The 26,782-nt window shown below is 40.2% G+C and overlaps 1 protein-coding gene across 1 annotated transcript; it reads right to left on the bottom strand.

Moving 5' to 3' along the window:
* Nucleotides 1-109: 109 nt before the first annotated feature.
* On the bottom strand, nucleotides 110-26,782 carry GNG2 (G protein subunit gamma 2). Its single transcript, XM_053224460.1, has 2 exons — nucleotides 26,536-26,782; nucleotides 110-3,310 (listed from the first exon to the last, which is right to left on the bottom strand). Exons 1-2 carry the CDS (start codon nucleotides 26,620-26,622, stop codon nucleotides 3,182-3,184), a joined length of 216 nt encoding a protein of 71 aa, XP_053080435.1. The 5' UTR covers nucleotides 26,623-26,782; the 3' UTR covers nucleotides 110-3,181.

Genomic DNA, 26,782 nt, shown 5'->3' with positions numbered 1-26,782 from the left:
CTGTTTCCCCATCCATCCTGTTACATGTCACCATCCTTCTCAAATTAACCATGAAATCGATGGGCCAGGTGGCCCACGGGCCCTCAAATAAAATTGACTGCATGTGAAATGCATTTGAAAATTCCATTTATTAAAACAAATACATTGTCCATGTGGGATGAAAATGTGCACATCACATTCAGGTTTTCCTTCTTTAACATTTCTGTATTTTCCTCTCTTTGAAAGACACACTCCATAGATCTTATATAGGAAAAATGTGAACCATTCTTGGGTTGGGAATATATTAATGTATATGTAACAATTCACCTTTGCCAGGAGCAGCTTAAAGCAAATATTAAAAAAAAATACAAAACTCTAAGACAGCATGCTTGATTTCCTCAATTCCCATTTGTGAATAGGAGTATATGGATAAATTGATTTAATTTCTCCTTGGTAAGCAATCTCTTTCAAATATTATTATTAAAATTACCCTCAGATCAAAGTACTTTTTTGCAACCTCTAATTAAAATTAAATAGTACTTGGTTTAAAATCGAAAAAAAAAAGGAATTGGAATATTGAGGATGATACAAGATATTTTTTCCCCTAAATATGAGGGTTATTGTTACTGTTTAACTGCATGGCAGATTCTCATTACTATCCAATACATTATATGCAGATATTAGGGCCTTGAATAATTAAGTTTTCCTACTGGTTATTCCTTAAGATAAAGTCATGCTGGTGGAAATGATCGGTGAACTTCTAACAGAATTAAAGCTCTTTAGAGGTATAAGTCATCAAAAGATTTCTTTTCCCCTTAACAAGTAAAAATACCAATAAGCAAAAACGCATATAAAGACTCTGGTAGTATAATTCCATACGATAGGACATGAAGGTATGACAAAGCCAAAACATTTTCCTTAAACGTAATTTCAGATGGGCTGTGTGTTCTCTGCCTTCTCTCTTCTTTTGTAAACAAGGTCGCACGCACTTTGGAACTGCCTTAACTTTTCTAATTACCAGAGCCATATTATGGTGCATCCTTCAAGTTTTAGTTCCATCTTAACTGCTCCAAAGATCTAGATTCACATAAAAACATAAAGAGCCCCTCTAAGAAACATAAATGATGTGGATTATGAAAATCCTTGGGGTCTCGCAACGACACCTTAATCACCACCAAAAGGTGCTTCATTTACAGTTGTTTTTGTGTGACTACATGGCCAATTCATGTTTTGACTAATTTTAAAAATGTGATACGGCTTTAGTTGATTCCACGGTAATACTAAGCTAATGGTACAATATGGTATGTAGTTTAAAAACTACTCTGCCAAGGTCTTCCCACTGTATCTGCATTAGTGTCTCACTGATTGTAACAACACCCCAAGGTTTGAACAGCAGTATCTGGTTACAGAAGTACATTCATACCTTTTGCAAATGTTTCAGCAGTCCCTTTTCCTGGCCCCAGGCGTGAGCTTTAATTGGATGTACTTATTCTTTTGCCATCATGCCCATAAAAGGAGCTAAGGAAAATATTTACTCTCTCAAAACCTGTCCTTGGCATATTAAGCTTTTACATCTTTTTTCCTTCCTTTCCTTTTTTTTTTTTTTAACAGAAGGAAGAGAATGGAAAGAGAATAGAATGAATTTGGAAATGGTTTTCGTGACATCAAAGTAAACAGTGAGATGTAAGAGAGGTCCTCTTTTGCCTGGGAATGGCACAGAAAAAAAGTGATGCAGGCTTCCAGGACCTTCCATTACTGATGAAGGCTAGAGCTGTAAGGAAAAATCACTTTCAAGATCATCTCTTGGGAAAAGAGGGCTCTAGCTGCCAGGAAGTTGTAAATAAAGACTGAGAGACTCTAACAAACAAGATGGAAAACAAAACCAGAAAAGGTTCTACTGAAAAATCTGCTGAGTGAAAAGCAAAGACCATCTCAGTGGCAAAAAAGAGCCAGAACCTTTCTGATGTTGCTGGCTGAGGGGGCCGCACCTGCCCCCTTCTCCCTGGCAGTGAACAGCCAGGATGCTGAGAATGGGTCTTCTCTGGAGCCATCCAGGTTTATTTCTCCTGGTACTTGAACAAACAGAAAGTGTTCTTGAATCTAGAATTTCCACAATTCAGGGAAAGATGAAATTTGCCCTTACTCTAACAAAAGCACCTCCCAACTGATGCTGAATCCTTCCCTGTCCTGTTCAGTGGTTCCTGTGCTGTCCTGGAGCCTGGACACAACCAAACTGCTTTGGATTCTGGAAAATACGTCGAAGAGGCGTATATGCCACTGTGAACTCAGAGGTATTTTAGGCATGGCTAAGGCGCTGAAGTGACCTCAGTTTTCAAGAGACTGAGATTTTTCTTCTCCAGCTTTTCTCCTCTCGCGTTCCTGTTCCAAACTTCAGAGTGAAACAACAAACCTTCTGAATGGATGTAACATAGGGACACTTTCATGCAGTATCACTCAAAAATTGTCACAAATATATGAAAGCACCAGTCACAACACATGATTTACTTTTACTTGCAGAATCAAAGCTATCATGTACAAATGTTAGGAATTGTGATAAGAGAACACAGACAACCGGCGTTTTTTTGTTGTTATTACCATGAGGATAAACCACGGGGAACATCTCCTTACATGTTTGGGTTCTCATCCTTGGAGTTCAGTCTTACGGACAAGTCCAGTCTTATCTTTGTACTACTCTAATGGGAAGGGGTGGAAGGAGAGGTACGGGGGAAGGAGAAAAGAAAAAGGCACAAAGACTAAACATCAATGCCATAAAACCAAACTGCGGCTACACTGGACAATTCAGCTTATCAAAGGGTATGCTAAAGGCAATATTCATTCCAAGAAGGTCATACACATCTTAGCTCAGTACGGCTGTCTGTTTTGATTTTTTTTTTTTTTTAAATATGAAGCAGAAACATAAGGTGTGGGGAGGGATAGCAGAAAAGAAATGACGCGGATTTTATCTTTACAGATTCCCCTCCTCCGGGCAGTTCTGCAGATATCAGATCTCTTAACTTGGGATGTGGTTTGGCGATCATTCTCATAAAGGGGACCAGTTCTTTAAACATGCATAGCCTGGAGTTTCCAGGATGGTTCTCCTCCCTCTCTTTAAATGCTGTGGACTAGAAAGGCGCCCACTTTGCTAAGAACTCTACATCAGTGTCCCAGGAGCCCGGCGGCTCTTCAGGCTCCTCACGAAGGCTTAAAGGATGGCGCAGAAAAACTTCTTCTCCCTAAATGGGTTTTCTGAAGCCGGGACGGGGGTCAGCAGGGGGTCTTCCTTGGCATGGGCCTCACAGTAGGCCATCAAGTCTGCAGCCGCCTTGGATACCTGGAAAGGAGGACAAAAAACAACCGGATGTTTAGACGCGGCATCGGCAGAAGCATCCATGGCTTCCATCAGTCAAGGCCCAGACTTCAGAGTCCAGCTGCCCGGAAGGATTTGGGCTCAACTCCACGCTGCACTGCTCACCAGCTCGTGTGAAAGACAGGTGGGCGCTCAACCTCCATAGGCTCCGTTTCCCGGTCTGCAAAGAAGGGAGTTGGTGATCATGACCTCTCAGGACTGTCTCCAGCAGTCCCGGGAGTAGGCCCCGGCGAGTGAGGCCCTTAGGGCACAAACGGAATGGGGTGCTCACTGCTAAGCTCACGTGAGGATCAACCCTGCATGCGCACAGCCCTGACAGTGGAGGTCTCCTGAGATTTGTGCCTCAGGTACCTTACTAGGTGCCTCATCATAGTCCCAGCCCTGGCTGCAAGGATTAAGTGAGTTAATCCACACAATTTACGTAGTGCCTGGCACATGTAGGCTTTCCATCCAGGCTAGCCATTATTATCATTTCATAGTTGTGCCTTCTTGCTTCGGGAACTGTGTTAGGATGCAGAAAGGCTTGTTCATTTCCTTTTTAAACAAACACAGCAGGATGTGCACAAACACAAAAAATGCACATAACTTTATGTATTCTTATATTTTTACATATTCTATATTATATGTTCTTATACATATATAATTATGTATATATCTGATAAATATATATTATTCCTTCAATCGAGCACTGTATCCTTGAGGGAGTCCCATTACAAGGCTGGTCATTGATTTCAGCGATACTGTTATTTCTCACATTTCTGTAGCTTCTTCTTGGGAATTGTCTGGACTACCTTCCTTCGACCAGTCTCGACAATGGCAAATTTTCACTACTTGAGGGTGGACTTCATTTGGTAAAATAAACTAAAGGTCATTTATAACAACATCTGGGGACTAGGTGGATGATCCACCTGAGGAATGGTATTTGGGCTCAAAAACCATAAAGTTAAGAGTTGGTTTCTTACAGGACATAATATACTTGCTCTAGAGATCACTCCAAAAGATTTTTCTTTTTTTTTTTAATTTTTTTTTTTAACGTTTATTTATTTTTGAGACAGAGAGAGACAGAGCATGAACGGGGGAGGGGCAGAGAGAGAGGGAGACACAGAATCGGAAATAGGCTCCAGGCTCTGAGCCATCAGCCCAGAGCCCGACGCGGGGTTCGAACTCACGGACCGCGAGATGGTGACCTAAGCTGAAGTTGGACGCTTAACCGACTGTGCCACCCAGGCGCCCCCAAAAGATTTTTCAATATCACTGTACTACTAGAATAGCCTTTCAAAGTGACTACTGAAAGGATAATCCTCTGTAAGAGTGGGATAGGAGTCTATTATTGCTAAACAAATTCACTGGCCCACCTTACAGGTAGATTACACACACCCACCCAAGGACAGCAGACTTGCTCTAGCCAATGAGATGTGAGAAAAGTGATGTGGGTCACTTTACGGCTGACGCATCAAGAACCAGTGCATAGTCTGCCATATGCTTTCTCTCTGCCAGTTTGTCCAAAGGAAGCAATTTACTGCGAACCACCTTAATTGATTCAATTGATTCAGAGGTTTTAACGAAAGGCATAGTGGCCATACCCTGATTTGTTCCTTGCCTTATGGCCAAGTTGATTACAGCTTTGCCACTTAAAGGCCTTTCAGTTTTATGGTTTGCTGGTTTCGTCATCTAACTCCACAAAGCTTTGAATTTTTGGACTGTCTGTTCCTTTCATCACACACCAGACAGAGGCAATATTCTGGATAGAGGATGCTGTGACTGCCAGGATCCCTGATGAAAGTGACATGGTGTGGAGTGGCAGCTGATCCGTAAAGGATATGTGGTGGGAATATCCACCAACATAACCCCCAAGAATGTTTGTTGTAACCCCCTTTGTTGTAACCCCCTTTGTTGTTGTAGCCCCCAAGAATGGGAGGAGAGGACCTTTTGCTATTGCAACAAAACCTGGTCTATACGGACTGATATAAAGAGGTACAGGAATTGGTATGTGCATTAGTTTCTTCAGTCTGCTTTAATAAATTGCCACAAACTAGGTGACTTAAAACAACGGAAATTTATTCTCTGGCACTTAGTGTTAGAGACTGGAAGTTCAAAATCAAGGTGCCAGCAGGGTTGGTGGTTCCCAATGGAGGCCCAAGGAGAATCTGTTCCATGCTTCTTAGCTAGTGCTGGTGGTTTCTGTCCTCAGTGTCTCTTGACTTGTAAATGCATCGCTCCAAACTCTATCTGCATCTCTCTGTGGCCTTCTCTCTTGTGTGTGTCTGTCTTCCCACGGTATTCTCCTTGTCTATGCCCCAATTTCCTACCTACCAATCACTGGATTAGGGTCGACCCTAATCTAGCTTCAACTCATCTTTCCTTGATTATGTCTTCAAATATCCTACTTCCCAATAAGACCATATTCTAAGGTTCCAGATAGGTTTAGGGGACACTATTCAATGCAGTAGAGTTTATTTGTGTCAGAGTCAGTCTCACCTTTTTTAAAAATTTTAAATAATCTCTTATTTACCTTTTTCCCAGCTTTATCGAGATATAATTTATATACAATGTATAACTTTAAAGTGTACATTGTAATTGTTTGATACACTACTATACTGTGAAATTATACTGCAGAAGGATAATTACTACCTCTGTCACCTCACGTAATTACCTTTTTTTGTATGTGTGTGGTGAGAGCATTTAAGATCTACTCTTTTAGCAACTTTCAAGTATCCAATATACTATTGTTAACTGTGTCACCCTGCTGTACATTCAATCACCAGAATTTATTCATCTTATAACTGGAAGTTTATAGCCTTTGACCAACATCTCCCCATTTCCCTCACCATCCAGCCCCTGGCAACCGCCATTCCATTCTGTTTCTGTGACTTAGATTTTTTTAGTTTTCACATGTAAGTGATATACAGTGTTTGTCTTTCTCTGACTTATCTCACTTAACATAGTTCCCTTAAGGCCCATCATATTATCACAAATGGCCAGATTTCCTTTTTTCTCATAGCTGAATAATTCTCCATTGTATGTATATAACACATCTTTTTGATCCATTCATCCACAGATGAACACTTAGGTTGTTTCCATAACTTGACTATTGCAATGAAGTGCAGATCACTCTTTGAAATCCTGATTTCATTTCCTGTGGATATATATACTTTTAATTTTTTGAGGACCCTCCATACTGTTTTCTGTAATGGCTGCACCATTATACATTCCCACCAAAAGCAAATAAGGGTTCCCCTTTCTCCACTTCTTAACCAACACATATTATCACTTGTCTTTTTGATAATAGCCGCTCTAACAGGTGTGAAGTGATATCTCATTGTGCTTTTGATTTCCATTCCCCTGATTAGTGATGTTGAACATCTTTTCACATACCTGTTGGCCATTCATATGTCTTCTCTGGAAAAATGTCTACTCAGTTCCTCTGCCCATTTTTTAATCAGATTTTCCCCCTTCTTTGAGTTCTTTATATACTTTGGATATCAACCCCTTTCCATGTGTATGGTTTGCAAATATTTTCTCCTATTCCATAGGTTGCCTTTTCATTTTGTTGATGGTTTCTTTTGCTGGGCAGAACCTTTTTAGTTTCATGTAGACCTTCTTATTTATTTTTGCTTTTGTGGCATGTATTTTTGGTGTTGTATTTAAGAAATCATTGTCAAGACCAATGTCAACGAGCTTAGTCCCTATGAAATATTGTTTTCAGGAGTAGAATTTAGTGATTCATTACTTGCATATAACACTCAGTGCTCAACACAATAGTTTCATTCTTTTGCATGTGATTATTCAATCTTCCCAACACCATTTATTGAAAAGATGATCTTTTCCCTATTAAGTATTCTTAGCTCCCTTGTCAAATGTTAGTTGATAGTATAGAGTAGGGTTTATTTCTTGGCTCTTTATTTGGTTCCATTGGTCTGTGTGTCTATTTTTATGCCATACTGTTTTGATTACTATAGCTTTGTAACAGAGTTTGAAATCAGGAAGCATGATGCCTCCAGCTTTATTCTTCTTAGGATTGCTTTGGCTGTTCAGGGTCTTTTGTGCTTCATTATGAATTTTATGATTTTTTTATATTTCTATGAAAAATGACATTGGAATTTTGATAGGGATTGCACTGACTCTTCAGATGGTTTGGGGTAGTATGGACATTTCAACAATATTAATTCTTCTGATCTATGCACATAGACTACCTTTCCATTTATTTGTGTCTTCAATTTCTTTCATTGAAGTCTTAGTTTTCAGTGTACAGCCCCTTCACATTCTTGGGTAAATTTATTCCTAAATATCTTATTGTTTTTGATACTCTTGTGAATAATTTTCTTTATTTCTTTTTATGCTATTTCAATGTTTTGTATAAAAACACAATGGATATCTGTATGCTGATTTTGTATCTTGCTACTTTACTGCTTAGCAAGTTGATTAGTTCTAACAGTTTTCTGTGTGTGAGATCTTTAGAAATTTTCTTTATCTGAGATCATATCATCTTCCAATGGAGACAATTTACTTCTTCCTTTCTGATTTGGATACCTTTCATTTCTATTTCCTGCCTGACTGCTCTGGCTAGGACTTCAGTACCATGTTGAATAGGAGTGGTGAGAGTGAACACCCTTGTTTTGTTCCTGACCTTAGAAGAAAAGCTGTCAGTCTTTCATCACTGAGGATGATGTTAGCTTTGGGCTTGTCATATATGACCTTTATCATGTTGAGGTACATTCCTTCTATACCCAATCTGTTGAGTTTTAATCCTGAAAGGATGTTGTATTTTGTTAAATGCTTTTTCTGCTTCTATTGAGATGATCATATGATTTTCATCTCTCATTCTACTAATGTGATGTGTCACATATATTGATTTGTTGCACCATCCCTGCATTCCGGGATAAATCCTTTTTTTTTTTTTTAAGTTTTTTTTAACGCTTATTTATTTTTGAGACAGAGAGAGACAGAGCATGAACGGGGGAGGGTCAGAGAGAGGGAGACACAGAATCTGAAACAGGCTCCAGGCTCTGAGCTGTCAGCACACAGCCTGATGTGGGGCTCGAACCCACGGACCACGAAATCATGACCTGAGCCAAAGTTGGCTACTTAACCGACTGAGCCACCCAGGCGCCCCATTGTGTGTGATCCTTTTAATATGCTGTTGAATTTGGTTTGCTAATATTTGGTACAGAAGTTTTGCATCTATTCACCAGGGATACTGGCCTGTAATTTTCTTATCTTGTAGTATTTTATCTAGCTTTGGTAGCAGGGTAATGGTGGCCTTTTCAAATGAGTTTGGGAGTATTCCCTCCCAATTTTCAATTTTGGAAGAGTTTGGGAAGGATCAGCATAAATTCTTTAAATGTCTGGTAGGATTCATCAGGGAAATCATCTGGTCTTGGGCTTTTCCTTGTTGGGAGGTTTTTGGTTACTGATTCAATCTCCTTACTCTTTATTGGTCTGTTCAGATTTCTTCTAGGTTATCCAATTTGTTGGCATATAATTTTTTCATAGTAGTCTCTTATGATCCTTTGTGTTTCTGTGGTATGAGTTGCAATGTCTTCTTTCATTTCTAATTTTATTTGAGCCTTCTCTTTCTTTTCTTCATCTAGTGAAGGGTTTGTCAGCTTTACTCATCTTTTAAAAACCAGCTGTTAGTTTCACTGATCTTTCCTATTGTTTCTCTGGTCTCTATTTCATTTATTTCTTGCTCTTATCTTTGTTATTTCCTTCCTTCTGCTAACTTTAGGCTTAATTTGTTCTTTTTAAAAAATTCCTTGAAGTTTAAGGTTAGGTTATTTAGGATCTTTTTGTTGTTGTTGTTGTTGTTGTTGTTGTTTTGTTTGTTTTACATGTTGCTATAAACTTCCCTCTTGGAACTGCTTTTGCTGTATCTCGTAAGTTTAGGGATATTGTATTTCTTTTTTTTTTTTTTCATTTCAAGATTTTTTTTTATTAACCTTCTCATTTCTTCTTTGAAACATCGGTTTGCTGTTCGGGAGTGTGTTAACTTCCACATATGTGCGAATCACCCAGTTTTCCTCCTGTTATTGATTTGTAGTTTCATACCATTGTGGTTGGAAAAGATTCTTTTTATAATTTCAGTCTTCTTAAATTGGCTAAGACTTATTTTGTGACCTACTATTTGTCCTGTCTTAGAGATTGTAACATGTACACTTAAGAAGAACATGTATCCTGCTGCTGTTGGATGGAATGTTCTGTATATGTCTATTAGATCCATTTAGTCTAAAGTATAGTTCAAGTCCAACATTTCCTTATGAATTTTTTGTCTGGGTGAGTTATGCATTTTTGAAAGTGGGCTGCTAAAGCCTGCTACTATTATTTTATTGTTGTTTATTTCTCTCATCAGGTCTGGTAATATTTGCTCAATATATTTAGGTGCTCTAATGTTGTATAGGTTTATGATGGTTATATCATCTTAATGATTGACCCCCTTCATCATTATATAATGACCGTTGTCTCTTGTTACAGGTTTTGGCTTAAAGCGTTGCTCTTTAATTGATATTACATTGCTTATAAAAAGATTTTTATTATGCTCCTACTATGTTTTAGACATTGCGTTTTCCCTGTTGATCTACACAATTATCCTGAGGTAAGAAGTGTCATTGTCCTTTCATAAGTGAAAAATTAAGGCTCAGCAGATTGCTTGAGTTTTCCAATGTCATATAGCAAAGCACATGGCAGAAAAAGAACTGAACCTGATGCTTTGCCATTAAGCCACAGCTATCCACATAGAAGCTACTCAAATGCAAGGCTAGTTCCAAAGGTTGAAACTGAAATTCTCTGTGCATCTTCATGAAATGCTATTATGATAGAATGAAAGGAAACAACTTGTTCTTCTCTCAGCTCCTCTAAATGAAAGCAAAGGACAGACTTTCAGACTGAATCTCAATCACTGTGTGTGTGTGCCTTTTACTTGTTTGAGCCATGGTCATTATTACCCCAAACAGGAGCTCAGCTGTAGGCAGCAATGACTAGGCAACAGGCATATCTAAAACTCACTTGTTAAGAAGAGATCCAGCACCATCCCTATTCTGCAATGTTCACAGACAAACACAGGCATACCTCAGAGATATTGCAGGTTTCATACCAGACCACTGCAATAAAGTGGATACCACAATAAAGCGAGTCAAATGAATATTCTGGTTTCCCAGGGCGTATAAAAGTTATGTTTACACTATCCTGTAGTCTATAAGTGTGTAGTGGCTTTATGCCTAAGAAAACAGCGAACATACTTTAAGTAAAAAATACTTCATGCTAAAAAATGCTAACCGTCATCTGAGCTTGTAGCAAGTCATAGTCACTGATCACAGATCACCACAGCAAATATAATAATGAGGAAAAGCTTCGAATATTGCAAGAATTACCAAAATGTGACACAGAGACGTGAAGTGAGCAAACGCTGTTGGAAAAATGACTCAAATAGACTTGCTCAAGGCAGGGTTGCCAGAAACCTTCAGTTTGTAAAAAAACACAAAAAAACAAAAAAACTACAGTATCTGAGAAATGCAATAAAAATGCACGATAAAACAAGGTATGCCTGTGTGAAGCAGATGTTTTCAAAATCTTTTTATTAAACAAAAAGTGCTACATTGAGAAAAATTAATAGCTAACGCGTTGCATATATCTTATATTTGACCACTTGATTCTGAATGGTTTCTTTTTAAAAATATTTTATGGGTTTTATCTGAGTTTCCTTAACCAGATTGCAATTTCCTGTGGGTGATAGTCCCACACATTGTCAGAATCCTAGCAGGAATGAGAATAATTGCTATTATTTATCTGCTCTTGCTATGTGTTAGAAATGTGCTAACCGCTTTACATACAGTATCTTATTTAATACTTACAACAATATTATGAGTCACAAGCTATTATTATCCCCATCTTAAATATGTGAATTTGAGGCTTCATTAGGTAGTTGTTTGTCTTAGGTCTCACAGCTCATGGGTGGCTGAGTAGTGAGTCTCAGTGCTCCTGACTTAATCCTATGAATACTCTTCCTTTAGAATGCATAGTGTCATCCTTATCCCTTACTTAAAATGAGTCACAGCAAAAATAGTCTGCCTGGAAAGTCTTCTTGCTTTCTGACTATCCCTGCCAAGATTTTGCCTACCCTGTCTTTTCCATTAAATACCTTTAGGCCTACTTCCATGAAAACTTTCCCAGTAACCACAGGCAATCTCTCTCTTTTCTGTCTTGTTGATTATTCCTCCGAAAATATCTCAAATTTGTTTCCTTATTGCTATTGTGACTGCCCTAATTCAAGCCTCCATCTTCTTTCTCCATGTTTCCAGAAATAACCTCTTAAACAAAAAGTGATTAATTCGGGTTTCCCAAAGGGTCTACTATAAACTGAATGTTTGTGTCCTCCAAGATGTATATGTTGAAACTTAATTCCCAATGTCATGGAATCTGGAGTTCTCATGCATGGAGTTAGTGCTCACATGAGAGAGATTCCAGAGTTCCCTCACCCCTTCTGCCATGTGAGAACCTAGTGCAAAGTCTGCCATCTATGAATCAGGAAGCAGGCTCTCATCAGACATGGAATCTGCCAGTGCTTTGATGTTGGACTTCCCAGTCTCCAGAACCATGAGAAAAAGATTCTGTTGTTTATAAGCCACCCAGTCTATGGTATTCCATTACAGCAGCTCAAACAGACAAATACAGGCTCAACAGATAGAATTCAGGGGGTGGTCTGTGTACTTTAATAATAAAAATTACACCTTTATCTTCACCAACCTCAAATGGAAATTTAGCATTTCTTTCCATTTCATTTAGCACTTCTTGTCATTACATTTCCAGAGGTAGACAACACACAACAGTAGCATTAACCCTCTGACTTGGTTCCCCATAGAAATCAGATATTTTCCATCACATTACAAGCTATTGCAAACATCTGAACATTTCATTTATGTTCATCTACTTTATAATTATAGACCCACTATGAGATCTTGTATAATCAGTTAATAAAGGAGTACATATATAACTTTATCACAAATGTTTTTTTCTAAAAAATATTCTGATAAACTGTATTTCAATAGGATTACTTTCCTTTGTAATTTGAACACATTCTGAAGAGGAGACCATATGCTTCAGGAAGCTACCAAACATGTCTAAGGCAGAAAAGCTGAAGAATCTCAGTTCTAAATGAATTCCCTGCTTTGACTACTGTGCCAAGAGTAGCATTTTCCATACTACGGCTAGGAAGTTAATTTAAAAATATAAATGGGCTCATATCACGCTCTTAGTCAAAACCTCTCATAGTCTGTCATTCTACTTTGTAGAGAACAAAAACATCTTAAAACAGCCTGTGAAGCTTGCGTGCTTTGGGCCTGCCCATCTTTCCAATTTTGTGTGTGGCCTTCTTCCCTTCCCCACACAAGCCTTCCCTAATTTTGTGGAAGCTCCAAGTTCTCTTATGCCTTACAGCTTCATTTATACAACTCCCCAGAGTATTTTTTTTCCCCCATTTTCTCCATAGGCTGGTTTCTTCTCTTCCTTTAGGAGTCAGCTGAAATATTGCCTCTTTGAAGAGTCTTTACTGACCGCTTCATCCAATAATGACTTCCCTCATCATGTTCTTTCAGAGCACCCTGTTCTTTCCCTTTGCAGAAAAGCGCTTCTCACAATTTATAATGACAAGCGTCGTTTATTTATTTGCTGTTTGATATATGTCTTTCCTTTTAGGCACTATGCTCTATGAAGGCAGAAACTGTATCCGCTTTATCCACTGTATGATCAGTGGCAGACACAAAGTAGACACTCAGATAACTGCTGAAGGAGTTCTCAAACAATCTTACTCAATAAATATTCTATTCAACTAATATTTATTTACGGAGTACCTAATTTGCCGGGCATAGGTCTGGATATTTGGGATAATAAAGGAACAAAATATACAAAGATTCCTGTCCTTGTGGACCTTATGTAATATTCTAGGCTTCTAATTCAGACTCAGATGAAAAAACACACACCAATTAAACTGGAAAAAATATATGAACAAGTAGTTTTTAAATGTCAGGCAACAGGTAGGACAGGACAGTGACCTGTGAGAAAAGGGAGATAAGATAAGCCCCGTGATTGTCCCAGTTGACTGTTTAAAAAAGGGGTCCCTGGGTGGTTCAGTTGGTTAAGCATCCGACTTCGGCTCAGGTCATGATCTCACAGGTCATGAGTTTGAACCCCACATCAGGCTCTCTGCTGTTAGCACAGAGTCTGCTTCAGAGCCTCTGTCCACCCCTTCCCCACTTGCTCTCTCTCTCTCTCTCTCTCTCTCTCAAAAGTCAATGTTTAAAAAAAAAAAAAAAGGGAAAAATGTTTTTAGACCATGGCACAGGGAGGGGCTACCCAAACAGAGTTCAGGGATCTATCTCCCTGAGTTGAAGAGAGAGTAACAGAGAATAAAGTGCTACACAGACACAGAATGAGAGGGAGACAGAAAGTGTGAGCTCTGGAGGTTTCCAGAGGATTCCTTTTGAGTCATTAGCTGAATACTGATCAGCACATTTGTGGGAGAAAACTGCTTGAAGCTGTACAAAAAAATTCAGAAAGGATCAACTGAAATAATCCCTAGTGATCACGTAGGACCGGAAAAGTTTGTGCCTCCACGATCTCATAACAGATGGGGGATTGACCAGAGTCCTAAAAAGGGTATTGCTTCAGAAGGGGTACTAAATCAGCCTAGGTTAAAGGCTGTTGTGGACCCACCTGCCAGTGTTCAAAAGTAAGCCTTGAATAGATCAAACACTTCTAAGTAACTTAATTGCACTACAGAACAAAACCCCCAAATATTAAAGGGAATACAAAAAAATTCCAGTATGCCACAATGTCTAGAATCCAATAAAAAAAAAAAATCAGGCATGTAATTAAGTGTGAAAAAAAAAATCTCTCCCTTATAAGGAGAAAAATTAATCCAAAGAAAAAGAACCAGAATTGACACAGATGATAAAATTAATAGATAAGGAGGTTTGTTGTTAAAATAGCTATTTTAAATATTGTCCATACAATCAAGAAGATAGAAGAAAGCAAAACATAATAGAAAGAGACATGGAAGATATTTAAAAGACCCAAATCACATCTCTGGAGATAAAAAAAAAAAAATACATTGGATGGAATTAACAGTAGATTTAGACACCGCAGAAGAAAAGATGAGTGAATTTGAAAACGACAATAGGAACTCCTCAAAATTAAGTACAGAGAGAAAATAGGCTGATAAAATATGAACACAGAATATTAAGCTAGAAGACAACTTGAAGGGCCTGAATACACATGTAATGGGGGTCTCGAAAGGAGAGGAGATAAGTTGTGGGTGGAGAAGAAGGAAGAAACAATATCTGAAGCCATAGTGGCTGAAAGAGACATAATGACTGATGAAAACAATAAGTCCACAGGTTCAAGTAACCCAGCAAACCTCAAATGAAGCAACATGAATCAAACTATACCAATATACAGCATAAAGAAATTGCTTATATAGTATTTGAGTGGGAGAATTCTATATATAATTGCGTATATAGAATTTGAGTGAGAGAACAGAAAAGAAAGCATTGTAGTTATAGAGAATGTTAGAAGGTAGTAAATTTTATAAGGAAATGGAAAGTAAAGCAAGGTAAAAGAGATTATGAATGTGTGTGTGTGCAGTGGGGGTGGGGAACAGATTACAATAATTGGGCTTAATTGAGAAGGTAATTAATCTTTGGGTAAAAACTTACAGAAAGAAAGGGAGGCACTGACTTGCACTGGAAAGGAGCACTCAGAATGCTGGTGTGGAGAACACGGAGTACTTTTGGGGAGTCAAGGGAGGAAGCAGAGATTGCCCTGGAGTCTACCGCTGTAATCTAAGAGAGAGGTGGCAGTGGTTCAGAAGTGGTGTGAAGTAATATAATTCTAGATAAATGGTATTTGAATGTAGACTCACCAGGAATTTATGACAGACTGGAGATAGGATATGAATGCAAAAGAACTTGTAAGGATAATTCTTAAAGTTGTGGGACTGAACAAGTAGAAAGACGAAGCTGTTCCCATTTCAGCTGGTGAAAGCTGCAAGGAGAGAAGTTTTGGGGGTGAGATCAAGAATACAGGTTCGGTTTGAAATTAAAATGCTACCAGTGGGATATACAGTGCTGGAGTTTGAGAGAGATGTAGATGAGAGCTATAAATTTGGGAGTCAGGGCCCTACAGATGGTGGATAAAGCTTTGGGAAGGAATAAGATCATCAAGAGAGCATGTTTAGATAGAAAAGAGAGGGACAAGGACTGAACCCCAGGACACTTCAATGTAAGAAGCTGGGGAGCTCAAGCAGAGCCAGAAAAGGGATTTTAGATGGAGTAGCCTGTGAAAGTGGGGGCTGCTGAGAGCCAAATGCTGAAGAAAATGCTTCAAGGCATAAGGAATCATTAACCATGTCAAATGCTACCAGTAGGCCACGTCCGATGAAACTGAGAATTGACTTAGTTAGATTTAGCCAACTGCAGCCCTCAGCAACCTTGGTGAGAGAAGGTTTAAGAGAATGGTGGGAGTGAAAGTCTCACTGAAAAGGTTGAAGAGCAAATTGGGGGGCACGTGGGTGGCTCAGTCAGTTGAGCACCTGACTCTTGATATTGGCTCAGGTCATGATCCCAGGGTTGTGGGATCGAGCCCCATGTTGGGCTCTGCACTGAGTGTGGAGCCTGCTTAAGATTCTCTTCTCTCCTTCCATCCCTCCCACCACTCGTGCTCTTTCTCTCTAAAACAATAATGAAAAAAAAAAGAGCAAATGGGGCCTCCTCCTCCTTCATGAACAGTTCAGTCTTAAAGAGATTGGTGGGACTAAGCACGGGGGGTTCCACACTAGGTCAGAGGCCCAGGGTGGGATGTCAGAGCTTAAGCAGGGTGAGGAGAGCATCTGTACAGGGGATAGGAGTGTAGGAGCCCAAGTGGGAGGCGAATGCATGCATGTTGGGAGGAGAGGCCATGGAATATGGGACCTTGGTTCCCTACAGGAGAGTTGACCAAATAAGGACAAAGGGAGCCAGGACCCTCTCTGTCAGTGAAGGAAGTTACAAATACAGGAAGTGGAAAAGCTAGAATGTACTGTGGTGTAGGACAGGACCTGGTGGTGTCAGTGTGAACTCATGCTTACATATACATGGATACACAAAGAAAGAAAGAAATGCAGATGTAAAGGTGTGTGTGTGTGTGTGTGTGTGTGTGTGTGTGTGTGTGTAGTATTCTCTAACTCCGTCCACTGAGAGGAACTAAGAGTAGCAACACCTCAAACGCTTCAGCAATGACAACACCTAGCATCCAGAGTTTCATTTCTAAACACCATTCTCATAGGAACGAGTGCTCTTGGAGAAAGGATGATTCTAGGGCTGGGGCAGGAAAATAACAAGAGGCCCCTACACCATCATCTTTTTGTACCAAACACTAAGGAGGCACTCAAACAATGATGGAGTCATGTCAAAAGGACACGGTAGCTAGCTTCTCAGTCTGTGCCAATTAAAACATCAAAATAATTGATGGCAGTAGCAGATTATAAACCACCGAATAAAAGAGGAAACCATGAGTCCATACCAATATAATTAAATACATTTTTAAAAATAGAATGTTTGTGGGGCGCCTGGGTGGCTCAGTTGGTTAAGCATCCGACCTCGGCTCAGGTCACGATTTTGTGGTTTATGGGTTCGAGCCCCACGCTGGGCTCTGTGCTGACAGGTCAGAGCCTGGAACCTGCTTCAGATTCTATGTATCGCTCTCTGTGCCCCTCCCCTGCTCACACTTTGTCTCTTTCTCCCTTAAAAATAAATGAACATTGAAAAATTTTTTTAATAAAAGAATAAAATGTTTGTTGAGGGGTAGGATAGTTATAGATCTCAAGGTCCCTCCCCCCAAATACAAATGTTTCTGAACTACAAAAGACAAAAGAACTTTACGTGAAGAAACTTGAAAATAACACCTTAATTAAGTAATCAAAGTTAACATCACAGTGACAATTTGAAATCACATGTCACTGATAGGATGCAATGAGACAAATATCCCCATCAATTCTATATTAATGCCCCAGTTTTGTTAACTGAATTTAATCATGAGGAAATACTAGACAAACCCAAATTGAGTGGTATTCCACAAAACAGACGGCCCATAATCTTCAAAAGTGCCAAGGTCATGAAAGTCAAGGAAGTCTATGGACAGGACAACTAAATGCAACACATGATTCTGAACTAGGTTCTTTTGCTAAAAGGGATATTATTATTATTAGGGTGATTTGCAATACTTAAATGAGGTCTGAGGATTAGAAAGTAGTAACATATCAATGTTAACTTTCTAATTCTGATGATTGTACTTTATGATTATGTAGAAGAATGTTTTTACTTACAGAAAGTACACACTAAAGTATTTGGAAGTGATGGGGCAGCTGTTGACAACTTATTTTCAAATGGTTCAGGGGAAAACAAAATTCTTTGTACTATATTCACAACCCTGTTGTACCTTTGAGATTACTTCCAGAGGAAAAATAATGTTTCAAAAGAAAGGGAAAATCAGAGGTAGTGAATACAGACAACTTTTTCAAGAAGCTCTGCAAAGCAGAGTAAACAAATGAGGCAGCTGCTGGGAGAGGAAGTGGGCAAGTCAAGAGAAAAAAATTAAAAATTTTATTTAAGGGGGTGCCTGGGTGGCTCAGTCAGTTAAGCATCTGATTTTGGCTCAGGTCATGATCTCACGGTTCGTGAGTTCAAGCCCTGTGCTGGGCTCTGTGCTGACAGCTCAGAACCTGGAGCCTGCTTCAGATTCTGTGTCTCCCTCTCTCTCTCTCTCTCTCTCTGCCCCTCCCATGCCCATGCTCTCTCTCTCAAAAATAAACATTAAAAAATTTTTTCTTCAAGATGGAGAAATAACACTGTGTCTGTACATTGTTGGAGCTGATGAAACAGAGAACCAAGACTGATGATTTAGGATGGGCAGATGGTGGAGTGTGTCCTCAGGCAGGGAGATGACATCTGTTGCACAGGTAAAGGAATTACATTTGACAAGCGTGTGCATGTCCCCAGACTGACCACTGCTGACGCCCAGCTATCCAGCAATCTCTCCAAATGAGACCGGGGCTGAGAACACCAGAGGAAAGAAAGGGTCACTCTGCACAGTCCCAACAAAGGCTGCCACACTATGATTTTAGCCTCTGAAAACATAGGGAGCCACCCTAGGCAGATACCATGACAGCTCTGAGAAGCAGGTGTTAGGGTAAATGTCAGACCCAAGAATTTAAACAGTATGTAAGGATATACATCTGTCTTCATTACATTCTGAAATCGAGACGCATTTTAAAATTGATGTCGCAAAATGCTTGCAAGCCATCGGGCAAAGAAGTAAGCACTGACAGGTGGTTACTGCCTATGTATGCAGGAAGTCTCATGTGTGAGATGGCAATCAACTCTCTCAGTTGAGTTGCCTGCACTAAAGGCACCACCCAAAGTTGACTTAACTTTAACTTGTTGCTTTAAAGGACCTCAAAGATTGTGCTGGGATGGAGGCTTGAAATAGGAAGTTATTATGAACATTGAACATCGCCCGTCATAGGCCTGGTGACGTGCCTGAAGGCAAAGAAACTGCCAACCTCTGGAAGAGACAGAATTTCCAAAGTAGGAGAGATTGGTGTGACATTTGTCTAGAAAGGTCTTTTGCTCAGGTCAAAAGCAACTGGCTACTTTTAAGCCTTCATTTTTCTTTGAACCATTAATATGTAATTCATGTAAGAAAAAATGCAAATGTTCAGTTTAACACTAGTGAATGTAGAAGAAACCTCAGTATTCTTTGACATGCTTCTCAACATCATGGTGTCTGCATCACTGTGGGTGGCCATAATTGAGTAGAAAGGATCTTTCCTGGGTGTGAGGAGTACCCGGGGTCAAACTTTGATTGCAATACTACAGAAAGTAAAATTGTATGGATAAATATCTACTATTTTTTATTTATAAAATAATGAGTGAATATTCTAAGTCCTCTTCCCCTCTCCTCTCCTCCAAGGGTGGTATTAAACTAACGTTGTATCTATAGGATTTTTTTTTTAATTTTTTTTTTCAACGTTTATTTATTTTTGGGACAGAGAGAGACAGAGCATGAATGGGGGAGGGGCAGAGAGAGAGGGAGACACAGAATCGGAAACAGGCTCCAGGCTCCGAGCCATCAGCCCAGAGCCTGACGCGGGGCTCGAACTCACGGACCGCGAGATCGTGACCTGGCTGAAGTCGGACGCTTAACCAGGCGCCCCTATAGGATTTTTTTTAAAGGAAATAGAATGATATTTTTGAAATTAATAACTTCAAAATAGTCACCAAAAAAGTACATTTATTTAATAAAAATGAAAGACACTGAAAAGCGTCACCCAAAATAGTTACATTTTTAAAAAGGGAGACTTCATCTGGCCTGAAAACTGGGCTATCCAGAGAAATTCATTTTCTAGGGATTTCAAATCATCAAGGTTTAACAGTACTTCTGTAGCCCCTAGGTACAATGTGTAAGGCTAAGCATGTGTGTGGTGCTTAACAAATACCTACTGAATTTTTAAAAGTTATATCAACTGTCACAAAAATGAAGTGCCAAGCTCAATTATTAATGTATGTGTGAATTCAATTTAAAATTTTTTGCTTCATTATACACAAATTGAAAGAATTAGGACTGGCCAATGCTGAACACAACCCTTTCCTCTTTAAGTCCTTTGACATACTGTACTGATTTTATAGTCCCTGAAAATTCTCTCAATTGGCCTATGAGGAGGACAGTATCTTATTCTCCCTAATAAATCAAATGCAAGCATTTTGGGGAAGAGATGTTAAAACTTTCATTTCAAATGCTGGAGAAAAGCTTCAAAAACCCCAAACTTAGGATGTATGTCCCCTCTCTAGTACCAAGTGTGATGTCTAACTGGTCTTTTGTCAGTACCATTTTTTTTTTCATGATTGGTACAATTCTAATCTTTTATGAATCAATCATCAGAAAGATGATTTCTTCCTCTCTCTCTCTCTCTCCCTTTGCCCCTCCCCCAGCCTCTAAGAAAAAGGAACCTTTGTCTTTTATTCAATAATTTACACATATTTGTCGGTTATGAAAATCGGGTCTATTTTTATGTTGAACTGTTTTAAAAAGAAGGTGTACTATAAACGCTGGCTACTTATAATCATACGTATGACATGAAACTATTCGCCCGTCCTCTCTTCATTTTTGCATTTCAGTGAAACTTGTCCTGTGATCACAGTTTTATTTAGCCAGTTATATTCAGGCTTGCAATTTCCCAAACCATAAATGTCACTGGAAATGTCACATGGAGTATAGCTCCTGATGTCCTGTTATATGACATTCTTAGCACATGAACTTGAAGTTATCCACTCAAAAAGAGTTTCTGGATGCCTGAGTACTCCACTGCCCTGACGGATGCAGACAGGTGAATGACATGGTCTTTGACTTTGAGGACTGTAGTCTAGTTGGAAAAATTTGTTTGATGAAAATGGTCAGAATGGCAAGAGATTCACGGACAAATGGGGATTGGAGCTGACCCTTAAAAGGGGAGTAAGATTTGGACAGGGTCTTAGTCAATTCAGGTTCTGTAACAAAATATCGTAGAATGGGTGGATTATAAACAACAGAAATTTATTCCTCACAGTTCTGGAGAGTGGAAAGTCTAAGAACAGAGTGCTGGCAGATTCGGCATCTGGCAGGAGTCCACTTCCTGGTTCAAAGATGTTTTCTTACTATTACCTCCCATGATGGAAGGGATGAGGGGCCTCCCTGGGGTCTCTCTCTCTTTTTTTTTTTTTAAATTTTTAAAAATATTTATTTATTTATTTATTTATTTATTTATTTATTTATTTATTTATGAATGAGACAGAGAGAGACAGAGCATGAGCAGGGGAGGGGCAGAGAGAGAGGGAGACACAGAATCTGAAGCAGGCTCCAGGCTCTGAGCTGTCAGCACAGAGCCCGACGTGGGACTCGAGCCCACGGACCACGAGATCATGACCTGAGCTGAAGTTGGACGCTCAACAGACTGAGCCACCCAGGCACCCCGGGTGAGAGACCCCTGGGGTCTCTTTTCAAAAGGGCGCTAATCCTATTCATGAAGGCTCACCCCTCCTGACCTAATCATCCTCCAAAGGCCCACCTCCAAATACCATCATATTGGGGGTTAGGATTTCAACATATGAACTTTTTTTTTTGAGGAGTCAGGGATACAAACAGTGAGTCTGTAGTAGATATGAAAAGAATAAGGAGAAAGGCATTCTCAGTGAGGGACCCAGAATAACAAGAGAGGTGGGAATTTACAGAGCATATTCTTGGGGGAGCAAGGGGGAGAAGGGGAGCAAGTTGGAAAGGTCTATTTGGGACAAATGAGAAATAAATTTGACGTTTTTATGTGGGGTCAATTTATGGAGCATCCAATTAGTTAAGAAGCACTCATTTCACCCACGCCCCTGGCCTTGGCTTTCTTTTTTTCTTACATCTACATTATTCTTCATTATGCTAACCATGCCCTCCGTCAGAAAGCATCTTTCCAGCCTACAATGATTCTCACTCCTCCTTAAGTATCCATTCCTTTCCCATTCATGTGGGTGTGTTAATTCCTAGGAGCAATGTTTGTGCAATGTGGTTCTATTCTAATGTCCATTGATTAGAGCTGTAGATGGCTCACTCTTGCTAGAACAGAAATGCCACTCTAGGAATATGCACTTGAAAAGGAATTAAATCAATCTATCACCTCTTCATGGAGGTGGAAGTGACATGGGATCCTGGGAGCTGTGGGCAGCCATCATATCTGCCACACGGAATAGGCAGCTGAGAAATCTATTCTTGGGAAAAGAAAGAGACACACAAAGGGAGGCAGAGACATGTAACAGAGCTCTCCCGGTTTCCAATGGGCTTCCAGCTCTTATTTCTATTGCTTACCCAGCTACATTTCTGCTCTTGGAATCTGAGACACACTGTATCTTTTATAATCAATCCCCTCTTCCTGCTTAAGTGAGCTTGGGTTAGGCTCCTATTATTAGAAACCCAAGGAGCCCTAATATAGTGGTGAATAAATAGATTTACTGAAGTCCTGCTGTCCTTTACTTTTGGACATGCTCTCTCAACTTGTGCTCGAAGGACAAGCTTCCTTTTATTTGTCTCTGCTCAACATCAGTGTGAGAATATTGCTGTTTCATACATCTGAGTGTCACAGTTCTACGCCCCTCTCCGTTCCTGTCGCCAGATCCCTTCCCAGCTTAAGTTTTGTCTTTACTTTCTGTCCTTGAATTAAATGCTAACAAAGAAACACAGAAAGGCTGGGAGTATAATTTATATATGCCTGAGGCTTATGAACAGATAATGGATTCATTAGCCCAATTCTCCCAGGATCTGTGATGCAAAGGGATAGGACACAAGAAGGTTTAAAAATGAATATGCTATTCAGATCCTCCTACTGTACAGCTTCTCTCTGCAGCCCAAGTTATTCTGGAGGCCACAGGAGGGATAGGGCCGTGCCTGCTGATGGGACTCTGGAAGCTTCGGGGCCACTGTGTTCCCTGTCCCCTGTTTCTTGTGGCCTCAGCCACAGTGGGCTCTGTCACATGTACATACCACCACCACTGCCCTTTATAGCTTAAAGAGGTCACTACTCTGACTGCAAAATCACAAACATGGGATCTTCAGAGAGAAGCCCTCTCTTGCTGATGGGATCATGCATGCACAGCAGGTGGAGAAGCCTGAGTGCTCAGAAGCCTTTGAAGGGACTCCTGAAGGCACATACCCCAGCCCTAAACCATCTAGCTGTCAACTCTGTCAACACAGTCGCAGTTTAGCCAACAGCTGAACTAAAAATAATCTGACACTTCACCACAGCGTGCCTGCCTGGCTCTGATGTGCAGAACAAATACAGAAATACAAGCTGCTGCTGTATTTCCAACAATGTGAGGTCTAATGACATAGTGAGGGTCCAGAGATTTGGATATGAAGATTGCCTAGGAAGATCACCACCCAGGGCCCGCTTTATTAGATGAACGCTTCGTCTCTCTTGCTGTGGTGATTCCTTTGGTGTCTTCGGAAGAAGTATACAAAGGGAATTGGGGTGTGGTGCTGGCTTCTTTCTGATGATATTTGGAGATTATGCTTCTTGGCTATCTTATTTATGTCAGTGATAGGTCATGTTCATATTTTCTGTAACCGCTTCCTAAACTAGGAAGGGGGATCAAGGAGATCCTTGAGGGCAAGAGCCATGTTTTCATCTTTATCTGTCTCTGTCTCTCTAGGACCTAGCAAAGGTCTGGCAATTCAAAAAGCTGTCAGTAAAATATTTGTTAGATAAAAGAATAGATGAACAACTGACAATCAGTAAAAATCCAACCTTATGATGAGGGTCTGGGAAAGCTTCTCAAAGGATGTAATGATTGGTCTGAGCCTTCAAGGAGTCACCAGAGTTAGTAAAGCAGAGAGACAGAAAGAAGGTGAGTGAATGTTCCAGGCATTTGAAATTTCCATCAAGAGCATCAGAAGTGGCTCAGTATGGCAGGTTGGCAAAAAGAAGGGGATGAAGCTGAAAAGAGGGGCAGAGGCCAGAAGCACCTTGCATACTCTGCCAACGGTTTGGACTTTATTTTATAGGTGATGGGAAGCATGAAAAGATTTTCTGTAGGAAAGGAACATAATGAGATTTTCTTATAGAAAATTTTCATTGGCAGCAATGTGGAGGATAGTTGATGGCACGGATGGAGACAGGGTTGAGATGGGATTTCAGGGATCAACTAGGAGCCCCTTGTAGCCAGTCAGTCACTCAGGTGAGGGAGGATGGAGATCTGACTTATGGCTGAACAGGCCTATTTCTGTCTTCTCTCTCCCACTGCCAGCTTTTCATCACCTCCAGTACCATCACATCCTCCTTCGGGAGCAGATCTGAGAATGCTGAAGAGTAACAGAAAATGCCAACCACAACAGTGCCTCACAAACACTTTTATCTTAGTTGGGGTGCCCTGAAAGGCAAAGTGACATTTTCCAGAAGGTCCATGGGCAGAACCTTCCTCTGTCCCCGTCCCTCCCAAAGAAGAACTAAATGTCTCATTTTGATGTGACAATCCTTGAACAACCTCACTTCTCTCAGCAGTCACTGTGCTACTTTTTCAGCAAGGGGGTAAGAAAGAAGAGGCAAAAGGAAAAGACGAGATGAAGAAGGTGGTAAAGGAGCAAGGCAGATGGTGAGGACCCTTTATTTATCTCATTCATGAATAAAGAAGAAGAGTTAAAGCTGTTGAAAGAAGAGAAGCTGTTTACATCTTATAGCCCCATCATCAGAACTCAAAAAAGAAGATTAAAATAGATAGATGTCCATGGATATTTGCTTAGCTTACTTATGAGGGAATACCATCTCCCCCTTCACTCTCTAGCATGTATCTGATAGGAGTTAGAAGGAACAAACCCTGGGTACCAGGCTGCCTCAGTCGGGTGAGCATGCAACTCTTGATCTCAGGGTCATGAGTTCAAGCCCCATGGTGGGTGTAAATTTTTACTTAAATTAAAAAAAAAAAAAAGAAGCAAATCCCTCCCCTAGGTTCTTAACCTTGGCTTTACATTGAAACTAAGTGATAATTAAAAACAAAACACACACACACACACACACACATACACACACACAAACCTGATGCCTGAATCATAACTCAAGAGATTCTGACTTAATTGGTCTAGAGTGTCATTTTGGAATTGATCTTTTCACAGAGTTCCCTGAGTAATCTGAGTGTACAGGTGGGCGGAGAACTATTGTTCTAGACCAGGGGGTCAGTCAAGTTTTCAGTAAAAGGCCAGAGAGTAAACATTTTATGTTTTGAGGGCCACGTGGTCTCTGTTGTAACTACTCTGCTCTGCTGTTGTAGTGGGAAAGTAGCTACAGACAATATGTAAATTAATGGCTATGTTATAATAAACCCTTATTTATAAAAATAAATGTTCTGGCTCATGAGCTTTAATTTACTGACCCTTGATCTATAAGCATACTCCAAAGGTTGGGTAGATAGTTTAGGCTGCTAACTCAGGTATGGAGAAAATAGTAAAAATATTCTAGTTTTAAAAAGAATTTGGGGGGTGCCTGGGTGGCTCAGTTGGTTAAGCGTCCGACTTCGGCTCAGGTCATGATCTCGCGGCCCGTGAGTTCAAGCCCCGCGTCAGGCTCTGTGCTGACAGGTCAGAGCCTGGAGCCTGTTTCAGATTCTGTGTCTCCCTCTCTCTCTGACCCTCCCACGTTCATGCTCTGTCTCTCTCTGTCTCAAAAATAAATAAATGTTAAAAAAAAAATAAAAAAAAAAATAAAAAGAATTTGGCACTTGGAAGAATGTTCTAGTGTTATCTTAATAAAATGAGATACATTTCTGAGTTTCACTTGATAAAATACTTTCATTTACCCACTATGCTGTTTGACTTCTCCTTAGGGAGACCATGTGTGATTTCAGTGTTTTGAAGAAAAGAAATCCAATGAGGTATAAAAGAGTGAAGAATTATAACCTGCAGTGGTGAATAGAAGGATTAATCATGACAGGATTAATCAAGAGAGACACTTAAACTTAGAGCCTAAACCAAGACAGAAAAGTTAAAGCCCAAATAAGAAGACAGTCTCTACAAAGTTCGGGAGGTCAACTGGTGACCTGATACGTTTTGTGTGTTCTCCAATCTCCTTGGCTAGATCTCAGCCATGAGCCAAAGTTTTTCATTTGTTTGTTTTGCTGTTATTGTTTTGTTTTTAAGTCTACATGGAGAACCAGTTTTTTTTTTTAAATTTTTTTATTTCAACGTTTATTTATTTTTGGGACAGAGAGAGACAGAGCATGAACAGGGGAGGGGCAGAGAGAGAGAGAGACACAGAATCGGAAACAGGCTCCAGGCTCCGAGCCATCAGCCCAGAGCCCAACGCGGGGCTCGAACTCATGGACCGCGAGATCGTGACCTGGCTGAAGTCGGACGCTTAACCGACTGCGCCACCCAGGCGCCCCGAGAACCAGTTTTAATCTATGCTGTCATTTCATTTGAGAGAAATCTGGAGAAAGCAAAGACACATTAGAAAAATGAACGTTTGCCCAATCATTAAGTTTCTCTCTTGCCCTCACTGCTTTCATCACTCTCTGCAGAAGGGAAGTCAAGTGACAGGTGGCTGCAAGCCACGCTCCTCATAATCGAGGCTGGAGGAGTGGTGTGGGTTACGTGGTCCTCACCTTTATCCTATCGATGTTGGCCTCCATCTTCAGCTGTTCTACCAGCTTCCTGGCTTGTGCTATGCTGGCGGTGTTGTTGCTGGCCATTGGAATGCTGGGTAGGCTTTTCAGATACACTGAAAGAAAACAGGAAGGAAGAATGCATCAGGGAATTCATGGGCTGCCAAATGCACAGGCTCATCATATCCGGGGGTGTCGAAAGAGTGGCTGTGGTCAGGTCTGGCTCTCCCAGCCCTCTACATCCCCA

Source organism: Acinonyx jubatus, chromosome B3 (genome assembly GCF_027475565.1).
Source record: "Acinonyx jubatus isolate Ajub_Pintada_27869175 chromosome B3, VMU_Ajub_asm_v1.0, whole genome shotgun sequence".
Lineage (NCBI taxonomy): Eukaryota > Metazoa > Chordata > Mammalia > Carnivora > Felidae > Acinonyx > Acinonyx jubatus.
Note: the sequence above shows the minus strand (reverse complement) of the source record. Positions and strands in the feature narration are given on the sequence as shown.

Bases quoted from the DNA above. Each gene is read 5' to 3' on its own strand.
- GNG2 (XM_053224460.1), bottom strand. From the start codon at position 26,622: ATGGCCAGCAACAACACCGCCAGCATAGCACAAGCCAGGAAGCTGGTA. The intron at 3,311-26,535 runs GTGAGGACCACG...CCTCCTTTCCAG, and splicing joins CCAACATCGATAGGATAAAG to GTATCCAAGGCGGCTGCAGA.